Source organism: Nematolebias whitei, chromosome 22, assembly GCF_014905685.2.
Source record: "Nematolebias whitei isolate Nwh7 chromosome 22, NemWhi1, whole genome shotgun sequence".
NCBI classification, from domain to species: Eukaryota; Metazoa; Chordata; class Actinopteri; order Cyprinodontiformes; family Rivulidae; genus Nematolebias; species Nematolebias whitei.
Genome location: NC_056519.1, coordinates 25,806,698 through 25,818,823, shown reverse-complemented (window position 1 = coordinate 25,818,823; position 12,126 = coordinate 25,806,698). Strand labels below are relative to the sequence as shown.

The 12,126-nt window shown below is 40.5% G+C and overlaps 1 protein-coding gene across 1 annotated transcript in view; it reads right to left on the bottom strand.

Moving 5' to 3' along the window:
* LOC119428162 (serine/threonine-protein phosphatase 6 regulatory subunit 2) overlaps positions 1 to 12,126 on the bottom strand; it is a gene marked incomplete in the record, with an annotated part of 50,644 nt that overhangs the window by 28,119 nt on the left and 10,399 nt on the right. The window contains 7 exon segments of the mRNA XM_037695806.1: positions 752 to 904; positions 1,125 to 1,251; positions 2,875 to 2,988; positions 3,993 to 4,105; positions 4,222 to 4,287; positions 4,380 to 4,517; positions 4,614 to 4,800. Of these exon segments, the coding sequence (XP_037551734.1) occupies positions 752 to 904; positions 1,125 to 1,251; positions 2,875 to 2,988; positions 3,993 to 4,105; positions 4,222 to 4,287; positions 4,380 to 4,517; positions 4,614 to 4,800 (898 nt within the window).

Here is a 12,126-nt window from a genome sequence, read left to right as displayed (position 1 = left end):
CACACACACACACACACACACACACACACACACACACACACACACACTTGCATACCAGTGTTTCCCCTAGATCAATTGTCTTGGCAGGGCGCTCATCTCACTGTGAGAAGCGGAGGAGTACCTCTGTAGCTTTTTAGATAGCGCATTGGTATTGCGCGCTGCTAGCTTAGCATTACATCAGTGCCAGCAGCTGTTGGGGGGGGGGGGGGGGGGAGTTCGGTTTGGTTCTGTTGACAGAGTGGGCGCCCTGCTAGCATAAAGGTAGTGGAAGTACTGCATACAGTATAAACACACATGCATGTTCTTACATATACCAGCGTTTCCCCAACTGTCATCCAAGGAGGGTGCCCCGCCCTGTCAACAGAACTGAGCGTCCTGCCTACCGAAATATCCTTCACCACTCCCCCACCCTGTCGACAACTGCCGAACTGAAACAGTGCTAAGCTAAGAAAACATAATGCAGACGTGCTAGCTAAAAAGCTTCAGAAGTAGCGCTCTGCTTCTCTCAAGCGTTAAATGCATAAAACGCAAACAAAGTATTTATTTTTTCTATAACTTGCTTCATAAAGCCACACCCACTACTCTGGTCAACTGGTGTTAAAGGTTTATTAGTGCCTCCGTGCCTTATGACTCCAACTTGTGCTAATCTCAAGCAGCTTTTTGAAAGCCTGACACTCATCTCAGTCTTAATGTACAGTACATCAACTTGAAAACAACAAGAGCTACAGCATTTGTGTTATGTTGAGCTTACCAGCAGTAGATCCATGGTGGCAAGATTGCAAAGCTCCTGGCAGATATTGGGTACACTGGTTTGCAACAGGGAGGCCACCAGTCGGGCCACGTGAAGGCGAGCGTTCCCCAGTGGCTGCTCTAGAACGCCAACAGTCGTCAGTATTGCACTTTTCTGTGAAGGGAACAGACCAGAACTCAAGCCTAGACACAAAAGTTTGTTTTAATCAAGCAAACAAAATACAATAAAAACAGCAGGAAATAATATTAGACTGGAAACATGAAGCACCAAAACAATTTATCACTTCACTTTTCTAAAGCACCAGATGGTGAACAACATTAAAACCAATCTGTGAGCTTTGCGTCATGATTTGGCACTGCATTGAGGCGGTTACCTTAGGGGGATCCAGAAGAAGCTGCTGGAAGTCCTTTAAATGGGGCTCAATGGCATTTAAAATACTGCTGTTGACAGTGTAAGACCTTTCGTAACCCTGAGAATACAGATCCATCAACCCTTCCAACCTGATGGAGACAAGCAGACAAATAAAACCACGTCAGGTTTGCAAAAATCAAATCTCAGTCGATGTCAAAGAAATCACTCAAAACAAAAACAAAGAAGAAGATTCCGTGATTTCCTCAATAGCTTCAGAAAGTACCAATATAATATTACTGCACTAAACTCCTAATCAATTATCCACATTGTTATCTAGTGTTTCCCCTACCATTATGCAAGCGGGGCGCCCCGCCCCGTCAACAGAACCAAGTGCCCCGTCTACCGAACCCCACCCCCAACCACCAGTCGGCACTGACGTAACGCTAAACTAGCGGCTCGCAATGCAGGTGCATTAGCTAAAAAGCTAAAGGCAGCCTCTTCCTTCATGCTGAACCCTCACGCTGAACGCACCCCCGCCACTCGAAAACTGTCGGTACAAACAGCGCACGGCTGCCTCTGTGTCCCCTACCCCCCCCCCCAAACCGTTGGTTTAAAACGCGCGCGCCCCCGCTTCGGGACGGTCCCCCCCCCCCCCCCCGACAAAAATCACGTACGAGATGAGCGCCCCGCCATGGCAAGTTATCTAGGGGAAACACTGTAGACTGTAAACACTTTACTGTCTATGGTCTTTTGGGTACACGAAATTCAAAATGTGTGGTATAGTTTGTCACAAATTACTCGGACAAGGTCAGTGTTACTACGCCAATGTGGACTTCCTGAGACCGTTGAATAGATCAGTCCGGCTGACTCACATCTTGTCAGTAAGTTTACTCAACTCCCAACAGACTTGGAATAAGCCTGGAGAACAAATGAGACATACTAATCAGAATGATGAATATATCCAGCAGCCTCATCGACAAACTGGTGTTGTACAAAAATGTAGGGGTTTTAATTTATATAGCAAATAAAATTTAGTGCTCTTTCAAATTAATATGGTATTTCTGCCTTTGAAACGCTATAAGAGGCACCAGTCTGGGTAGCCAACAGCTTGACAACTGTAGGACGACTTCGCCCCTTTCTACAGACTCCTTTTTTATGACAGATGTCATGATTGAAGAAGTACCTACTATTGTTAACCATTTAATCACATGTGTGGTATAGCTCAGTTTACATAAACACTGTGCACTCCAGTTTATTGTATTTAAGGCTGCAAAGCCGCACACCGTAAAGGGAACCCATTAGAACTGAACCATAACATAAGAGTAGGTTGTCTCAAGTCACAACTTTTGGGACTTAGTTAAATTTTTACAACTTACAAAGCCTCCACTAGTCATGGCTGTTTTTGCAGCAAAAGAGAGGAGGGGGCTGTAGATAGGTTGTCATAATGTTATGGCTGATCGCTATAGGAGGAGATATTGATTCCAAAATTAAATTGATAATTTATTAGCAGATGGTCGCTTGTCCTGAGCCTGGTTCTGCTGGAGGTTTCTTCCTCATGAGGGAGTTTTTCCTTTCCACCGTTGCCTCTGTGCTCGCTTAGGATGGGAGACTGCGATGAAGTGAAAACTCAAAGCAGTCTGTTGGCTCCTCAGATAAATAATGTTCTTAACTGACTTTATATGTGAATATTTCCGTACAGTACGCCGAGACAACTTCTGTTGTGACTTGGCGCTATATAAACAAAATTAATTAATTAAAAAGCTCACACTCACCCAGACCTTCTCGTCTCCAATAAGGTAAGTAGCACTTGAGTTCCATTAACAATGGAGACCTCACTCCTCTCCCCCTCAAACATATTGTTGAGAAGCTCTGCTACGGTCTCCTGCCTGAAAGAAGCAGAAATAGAAAGTAACAAAAGCTGACAAACAAGTTTCTTTTCTTCAAGGTTCATGCTCAATAATCCAGGTAAAAAAATCCATCAACATTCAGTCAGGTCATCTGGACAGGTGGTTTTATTGTTGTTGTTGAGAAACTATTCTCCGTTCATTCGAAGGGCTTCATCAGTCTGAGGAGTCACAAACAAACTGTTTTCCTCACCAAGTGGCACACTCCTTTAATGGACCAACCAGTTTGCTGGTGATAAAATGGTTTCTGGGGGCCGTCCTCTCCCCCGTCGACTCCTCTCAGGCACACGGACAAAAGTTTTTTTCGATTTGGCTATTTGAAATGTCCTTCCCCCCCCGACCCACTCGACAACTGTCAGCACTAACAAAGGGCTACAAGTCTAAAAAAGTGAAGTCTGGTCCTCTGGACATGGTGTCCAGAGGACCAGACTTAACTTTTTTTAGATTTTTCTACCTGGATTATTGAGCATGCATCAGGATAAAGGGCTACAAGCACCGTTTCACCTCTACTCCAGAGTACCCTCTGAAGAGTGGTATCCTCATAGTTTCTTTCCTTCTAAATCAAAGGACCTCAGTGCTCAATCAGTTTGTTACAGACACCAATTATATTTTGTACTAATATATTTTATTGGTTGTATTGATTTTATTAATTGTATTATTTAATGTTTGTATATGAAACAACCGTGTCTCAACGTGACTAACCTGTATAAATAAAAGGAAATTAATTAATCAGACAAAAGTCTCAAAAGGAAACCTCGGTACATTTTCTCACTATAATAACCATAAACACATTAGAAACCCATTTTTGTTTTTATTATCATCTCTTCCCAGATTAGAGAAGTTAAAAAAGGTTAAATCAGCATTGATCAACAATTTCCTGCAGGATCAATAAAGTTCTATCTTATGTTTTCTATAAAGTTTTTTATTTGTTGTTTATTATTTTCTTTTTATTTTATTACTAAAACCAAAAGGCAATAGAAACTTACGACTCCAGAACAGCCAATAATGGGTCAGACTCCATGTTCTCCTGCATCTGACTGGCCTGGTCTCGACTAAGGCGGATGATATCACAAAGCGTTTGGGATGCATTGGATTGTCTCTGAATTTAATAAATTTAAAAAAATATATAAAAATCAGACAATTAGAACAGCCTTGTTGATACATCATCTAAAACACAGATGTGGAAGGACTCCCCCACCTCTCCTTTCCACTCACCTCCTCATCTTTGCCAGTATGGATAAGTTCTATAAGTCTCTGTACCAACTTCTCCTCATTCAGCCACTGAAACAAAACACACAAAAATAAAAGTCAACAACACTTTTGAATGGCCATGTTTTCAGCCAGGAAAGGTAAGTGATGTTTTGGTATCTTACATGCAGGACTTCCTGCCTTAATGGGGCAGGTTCCACACAGCTAATGAGGCGCAGCAGCAGGTCCATCATGGCAGAGGCGTCAATGTGTTTGAGCACCAGATCGATAAAGCCTTCCTTTTTCTTTAAAAATGTAATAACCTAAAAAATTCTAACGTTTAGTGTTTTGTTTATAAGCAAGTAAAATAACAAGCATATCGTCTCCCACATGTTTTGATGTGAGCATTTTCACCGCACCTGTTCAGTTTTCCTGGCAATGAGATTGCCAATGGTTTTGCTGAAGAAGCTGGCGAGCAGGGGGTTGAGGGGCGGGTCCTGCTCCAGGAAATGGTAGAGCACCTCAAGGAGTGACTCGTCCCCGCCAAGCTTATCATTTATTATGGTCACATCAGAGGTCAAGAGCTCACAAGCAATATTAGGAAACCTTACAGGGAAAAACAAAATGACAATTAGAAAATATCGCTGTCTAACTAAAGTTGTCAAAGTAGCAGACACAGGGTAAAATATGTTGTTTATTAAATTAGAATAAACCAATTTTGAATTGCATGGGAACCGCAGGGACAGCCTGAATGTTGTGGAAAAAACACAGAGCGCAATCAAAGATGAATCATAAATCAAATTATCTTTGTTTAGGAGAATATATTAAAATGGGTACGCTGAAATATATATTTTTACATAAATGTCTGTCAATTTTATTTATATAGCACATTTAAAAACAATGTTGACTAAAGTGCTTCACAAACAGAAAATTAGCAATAAAATAAATGAAAGATCAAGCACTAAAAATACGAACATGTACAAAAAAAAAATGGGCTAAAAACAAACAAACAAGAAAATATCAATCTAAGAGGTTCGGATGGAACTCAAACCAAACTCAAGTTAAAATCCAGAGCAAAAAAGTGAGTTTTAGGTGGGATTTAAAGGCCTGTTCAGACTCTGCACAATAAATATCAGTTCAATGGGCAGACTGGTCCAGAGTCTGGGGGCTGCCACAGCAAAAGCCTGATGCCCCTGCGTTTTAATTTTGCCCTTGGCCAAGCTAAACTCATCCGAATGGAAGATGTCAGTGTTCTGTTTGGATTATAAAAATGCAAAAAATCCATTAATTAACTGGGTGCACAGCCATTTAAAACTTTAAAAATCAGTAAAATAATCTTAAAATCAATCAATAAATTACTAAATAAATAAATAAACCAGGTCTCTCTTGTAAATGAGTCCCCAAGGCTCAATGGGATTAGCCTGTATGAATAAAAAGTTGAATGAATGAATGTGTTAAGGAACAGATAGCCTGTGTAAATCAGCTAAAACGGTAGTGATGTCTTCTAGTTCCTGTTAAAAGACGCGCAGCAGCATTCTGGACTACCTGCAGGCGATGGAGAGGATTGTTCCAAACCAACATATAAAGAGTTGCAGTCGGCCAGTCTAGGGGTGCACCGATAAATCGATTTCCTTAATTTTGGGAAATCGAAAATGGGCCGATGCATGAGAAACAGATTTTACAGATATTTTTAGTTTTAACAACAATTGTCTGAACTTCATTTATATTTTAGAGCACTACCTCATGGCCAGTTAAAACACGTTTGTATCGTTTCTAGGATGTTGTTCAAGGGTCTGTTTTTAATAAAATAATATTGGAACATTGAAGGTGCATTGTGACCTTATAACACCTGACAGAGTCGATTAGAAAACAAAATCGGAATCGGCAGGTCAGACTTTTTAGTAATCGGTGACCGGCCAGAAAACTGCAGTCGGGGCACCCCTGGTCCAGTTCGGTGAGGATGAAAGCGCGGAGAACAGTTTTGAGGTCTTTAAGAGGAATGTAAGATTTTGCTTTGACTATTTGATGTAGCTGATAAAAACTGCAGTCCTACCATTAAACAAGGAGGGCACCCCACCCTGTCAACAGAACTGAGCGCCCTGCCTACCAAACTGCCCCCGCACCCCCGAACTGACGTAGCGCTAAGCTAGCTGCGTGCAATACAGAAGCGCTAGCTAAAAAGCTACAGAGGCAGCGCTTTGTTCCCCTCACGCTGAGATGTCTACATCCCCCACCCCCGCTCGAAAACTCTCGGTACAAACAGCGCGCAACACAGACGTGTCTCTCCCCCCGCCCCCAGGGGAAATACTGAACTGGTTTTTACAACTGCAGATATTTGCTTATCAAGTATAACTGTCGAAAAACACCCCAAGATTCTTGACCACAGATAATTTTATAATAGAGCTGTCAATAGATTAAAAAAATGTAATCAGATTAATCACACTCTGGGGCTATGATTAATCTGATTAATCACTATGCTTAACTTTGTTAGCTTGAAATGTAAATGTGCAGGTTTTGTCATGATCAGCGGCCCCCGCTGGCCCCCCATCTGCTCACGTCTCTGCCCCTTCATGGTCACTCCTGCCAGTTTCCTCCACCTCCTGACTCCTCCATCCAGCAGCTACTAATAAAAACTGTTCTTGTTTTTCACTCCTGTGTCTGCCTTATACTGAATCCAAAACCTGCTCCTGACAGGTTTTCATAAAATGTCGAAGAAAATGTTTTATTGTGTCAAACCAAACAGTTTTCCAGGTTTTTATACGCAGCAAGGTTTACAGAAGTTATTTTGTTTCAAACATTTATGTTAACTCAAATGTCTCATTAAGCATCATCCATGTGATCAAAACATGTAACCCTTCTTCTTCCTTCTTTGATAAGACATCAGATTTCTTGTTTCACCAAATAGATATTAACATACAAAAAACAAATACCCTAAAAATTCAACTCTAGAGACAGGCTCTTACACAATATGAACAAAAATGCTTTTAGAGAAAAATTATTTGGAAAATTATAGAACGAGGTCATTTTAATTGAATGCGCTGCTCACTTCAGCTTTTGTATGTTTCCTCCACCACACACGACAGCAGGTGTGGAGATGTGCACGGCCACTGATACGCAAATCCATCCATCCATTATCTTTACCCGCCTCTTCCTTTTTGGGTCGCTGCTCACTGGTGCTCATGTCCAGCCTTCAGAGGCGGGGTACACCCTGGACACGTCGCAAGTCCATTTCAACCGGCGGGTCAGTGGACGCGCACAGCCGGTGACAGGTTGTCCATCTGAGCTTAACGTGGCTTTTTCTTTAAACCGGCCGGTCGGATCGGCCTCCTCCTCAACAAGTAGCTTACACAATTTAATTTTATATTGTGCATTCTCATTTAGTTTTCTTTGCGCTGTGATTCGTAAAAACGCATCACAGAAGTCCGAGCCCACGTGCGCAATTATTGCACAATGTACATATGTATGTACTATGTACATATTCAAGAGGATGATAAAAATTTATTTATTTTTTTTAAATATTAAGTATAATGTGAGCTCATAAAAATTGTTTACAGTTGATCTTATATTTTAGCTAAGTTTTTATTTTATTATTTTTTATTTTTTTATTAATTCATTTTGCTTTTGTATAGTAATTTTGTTTGGAATATATTTTGGGGACAAGGGGCAGATATTATAAGAACTCATTCTTCTTCTGCTGCCTTTCATTTTATTTCTGTGATTGTATATCTTTTTTCTTTTCTTTAAATTGTATTATATTTGTTGTTTGGATGAAATGAAATGAATAAATAAAACATACATACAATGCGCCAGTGATCCCTTCACAGTCTGATTAACTGCTGAACTCTTTCTTTCTTCATCCTCTCAACATTTAAACTTACTGCCTCTTCCTCTACAAGTAGATTAACAGAAGTTTCTATCATGCTTTCTTATTTTTTGTGTTGTATGATTCGTAAAGTCACATCAAAACCCGAGACCGGACAGCCACACATTAAGCACACACACATTATGGCCTGCCCGGCCAAATACGGGTCGGCCGACCAGGCTCCAGGCTCGGGTTAGAAATGGCAGCTCTACCTCTGCAGGATAGAGTCCCTTATAGGTTAATAGGTAATGTGATTAATCTACATTATGTAATATTAATGCGTTAATCTGTTTAGATTAATCGCATGCGTTAACGCGTTAACGTTGACATCCTTATAACAAAAATTATAAAATGACCAAATAATGATATAAGTATTGAAGAAACAAGGACAGTATTGTTGTTTATGAGAAATATCAAAATCCTCTGCCCACTAAACAAGGAGGGTGTCCCGCCATGTCAACAGAACCGAGTGCCCTGCCTACCAACCCCCGTCGACATGTGCCGGCACTTGCGTAGCGCTAAGCTAGCAGTGTGCAATACATCTGCGCTAGCTTAAAAGCTAAGCCACTGAGCCGTTTCTTTCACCCCCCCGGTCGACAACTGTCGGCACAAACAGTGTCAGCGTGCAGCACAGATGTCTCTGTCTACCCCCCCACCCCGGTCAACAGAAATCATGGAAGAAATGAGCACCCTGCCAAGTAACCTAGGGGAAACACTGCACATTATTTAATTAGATTGTACATTTTTCCTTCTCTTTGGTAAGGGAAACACTGAATATGCCATATTGACAATACTAAAAATGATACATGGACCATACAGTTTGTCTAGAGATGGTACTGACTAACATACGAGTTTGTTTACAATCCATCTGTTTTTTGTTTTCCATCTTTATTGTGCCAGTCAGAACAAGTACCATTGTTTGTTGTTTTATCTGTGCATTTTTTTTTGCTCCTTCAGCATTCTTTGTGCTATTTTAACATTAAGCATATCAAATGTTTAGTTTGATCAAGGATTGTGTAAAATTATTTAGTATTAACACCTTTTACAACTTTATCATATTTCTCATAAAAAATACAGTAAGGAAAATAAGTATTTGAACACTCTGCTACTTTGCAAGTTCTCCCACTTAGAAATCATGGAGGGTCTGAAATTTTCATCTTAGGTGAATGTCCACTGTGAGACATGATCTAAAAATAAAAAAATCTGGAAATCACAATGTAAGATTTTTTTAATAATTTATTTGTGTGTTACTGCTGCAAATAAGTATTTGAACACCTGCCCATCATCAACAATTCTGGCCCTCAAAGACCTGTTAGTCCTCCTCTATAATGTCCACCTCCACTCCACTTATTATTCTAAATTAGAAGCACCTGTTTGAGGTTGTTAGCTGCATAAAGACACCTGTCCACCCCACAGTCAGTAAGACTCCAACTACTAACATGGCTAAGACCAAAGAGCTGTCCAAATAATAATAATAATAATAATAATGTCATCACAATGTCAGCACTGTATGATTCCATACAATGGCGAAATTAGTCTCTGCATTTAACCCATCCACCACCAGGTGGTGCAGTGGGCAGCTATTGAAAGCGCCTGGGGGCATTTTGGGGATGAGGTGTGCTGCCCAGAGACACCACGCAGAGACACCAGAGACAAAATTGTAGACCTCCACAAGGCTGGAAAGTGCTACAGGGCAATTGTCAAACAGCTTGGTGAAAAAACATCAACTGTTGGAGCAACTATTAGAAAATGGAAGAAGCTAAACATGACTGTCAATCTCCCTCGGACTGGGGCTCCATGCAAGATCTCACCTCGTGACGCATCAATGATCCTAAGAAAGGTGAGGAATCAGCCCAGAACTACACGGGAGGAGCTGGTCCATGACCTGAAGAGAGCTGGCACCACTGTTTCCATGGTTACTGTGGGTAATACACCAAGATGTCATAGTTTAAAATCACGCACGGCACGGAAGGTTCCCCTGCTTAAATCAGCACACGTCCAGGCCCGTCTGAAGTTTGACCATGACCATTTGGATGATCCAGAGGAGTCATGGGAGAAAGTTATGAGGTCAGATGAGACCAAAATAGAACTTTTTGGTCTTAATTCCACTCGCTGTGTTTAGAGGACGAAGAATGATGAGTACCATCCCAAAAACACCATCCCTACTGTGAAGCATGGGGGTGGAAGCATCATGTTTTGGGGGTGTTTTTCTGCACATGGGACAGGACGACTGCACTGTATTAAGGAGAGGATGACCGGGACCATGTATTGTGAGATTATGGGGAACAAGCTCCTTCCCTCAGAGCATTGAAGATGGGTCATGGCTGGGTCTTCCAACATGACAATGACCCAAAGCACACAGCCAGGAGAACCAAGGAGTGGCTCTGTAAGAAGCATATCAAGGTTCTGGAGTGGTCTAGCCAGTCTCCAGACTTAAACCCTTTAGAAAATCTTTGGAGGGAGCTCAAACTCTGTTTCTCAGTGACAGCCCAGAAACCTGGCTGATCTAGAGAAGATCTGTGGAGGAATGGACCAAAATCTCTGCTGCAGTGTGAGTACACCTGCTGAAACACTACAGGAAACATTTGACCTCTGTAACTGCAAACAAAAATACTGTACCAAATATTAACATTGATTTTCACAGGTGTTCAAATACTTATTTGCAGCAGTAACACACAAATAAATTATTAAAAAATCATACATTGTGATTTCTGGATTTTTTTAAGGTTATGTCTCACAGTGGACATGCACCCAAGATGAAAATTTCAGACCCTCCATGATTTCTAAGTGGGAGAACTTGTAAAGTCGCAGAGTGTTCAAATACTTATTTTCCTCACTGTACATTGAAATCTGATGCAGCATACTTCATACCAGCAAATTCAGAAGGGATGAAAAAGGTGCAAAACCTAGCCCCCACCCCACCCCCACCCAAGATTTAGTGATTTTTTTTTTACATGAAATTTAAGCATTCTGGTAGGAAAAAACAACATGCTGCAAGTAAAAGACATTTAATAACATGTCCTAATTTAATGAGGACATACATAAGGCATCAACCAAAAAATAAACAATAAACAAATAACAACAGCAAACCAAATATAGCAGAATATTTTGCTAACAGGAAAAACTTTTTTTTTTTAATTTTGGCCTGAACAAGACTTTTAAGGCCCAGTTTCTACTGCTTGGCCAAGTTCCTCTTTTGTGCCCTTTGGCATCAGAAGCATTAGAAATTTTTGAATAAAGTAACCAGTAGATGCCATTTCCTGCATTCTGGTGTATTTTAACGAGTTGTTGAACATACAGTATATGTTTACCTACATAAATAAACACTTGATTCAATAACTATTTTAGAGCCATCTAACAAAATTAAATCAGGTCCTCTGGACGGATTTAAAAATAATTGTTGAACTTGTTGAGCATGCAGCAGGATATTTTAAAGACACCTCATTCAACTAGTCCATATCTGCAACATCCTGTTTTTAAACTCGCTCCTGTGGTTAGGACAATGAAATTAATGTGACAGAATTTATCACAATGACTTTAGGGGTGCACTTGACTTTTATTTTGTTAACTTTGAATTTTATTTGTAACAACATGCCATTGTGCTAAGGTGCCACTGAACTGCATGTTTAAAGAATATTAACTTTACCAAATGAACATTTTAATAACCTTTTACTGTTGTCTGATTTAGTGATAAGACTCTTAACAGAAAACGACTTGATATCATGCAGTCTTCACAACATTAAATCACACTGTGCCAAGCAAGTGACAAAAAACAAAACTAAATCATTTTAGTCAGTTTTGTCAACCAGAATGTAATTATTAAAACAAAATAATTTACAGGTTCCTTCCTACCTTGGTGCCACCATTTCTACACTTCATAACTTTTATTCTCCTTCACAATCCACTTAGAATAACATCCATCTCCTTCTCCCATTGTTTCCTTTCCAATCACTGATTTGACCAATTTTACTTTCCAGAAAACTTGTGTTACTTGGCTTCTTTCTCACTAACACCACCTTTCTCCTGTAGTGAACTAAGCCTCAGGTCAAATCTGGCCCTGAGGGCCTTCC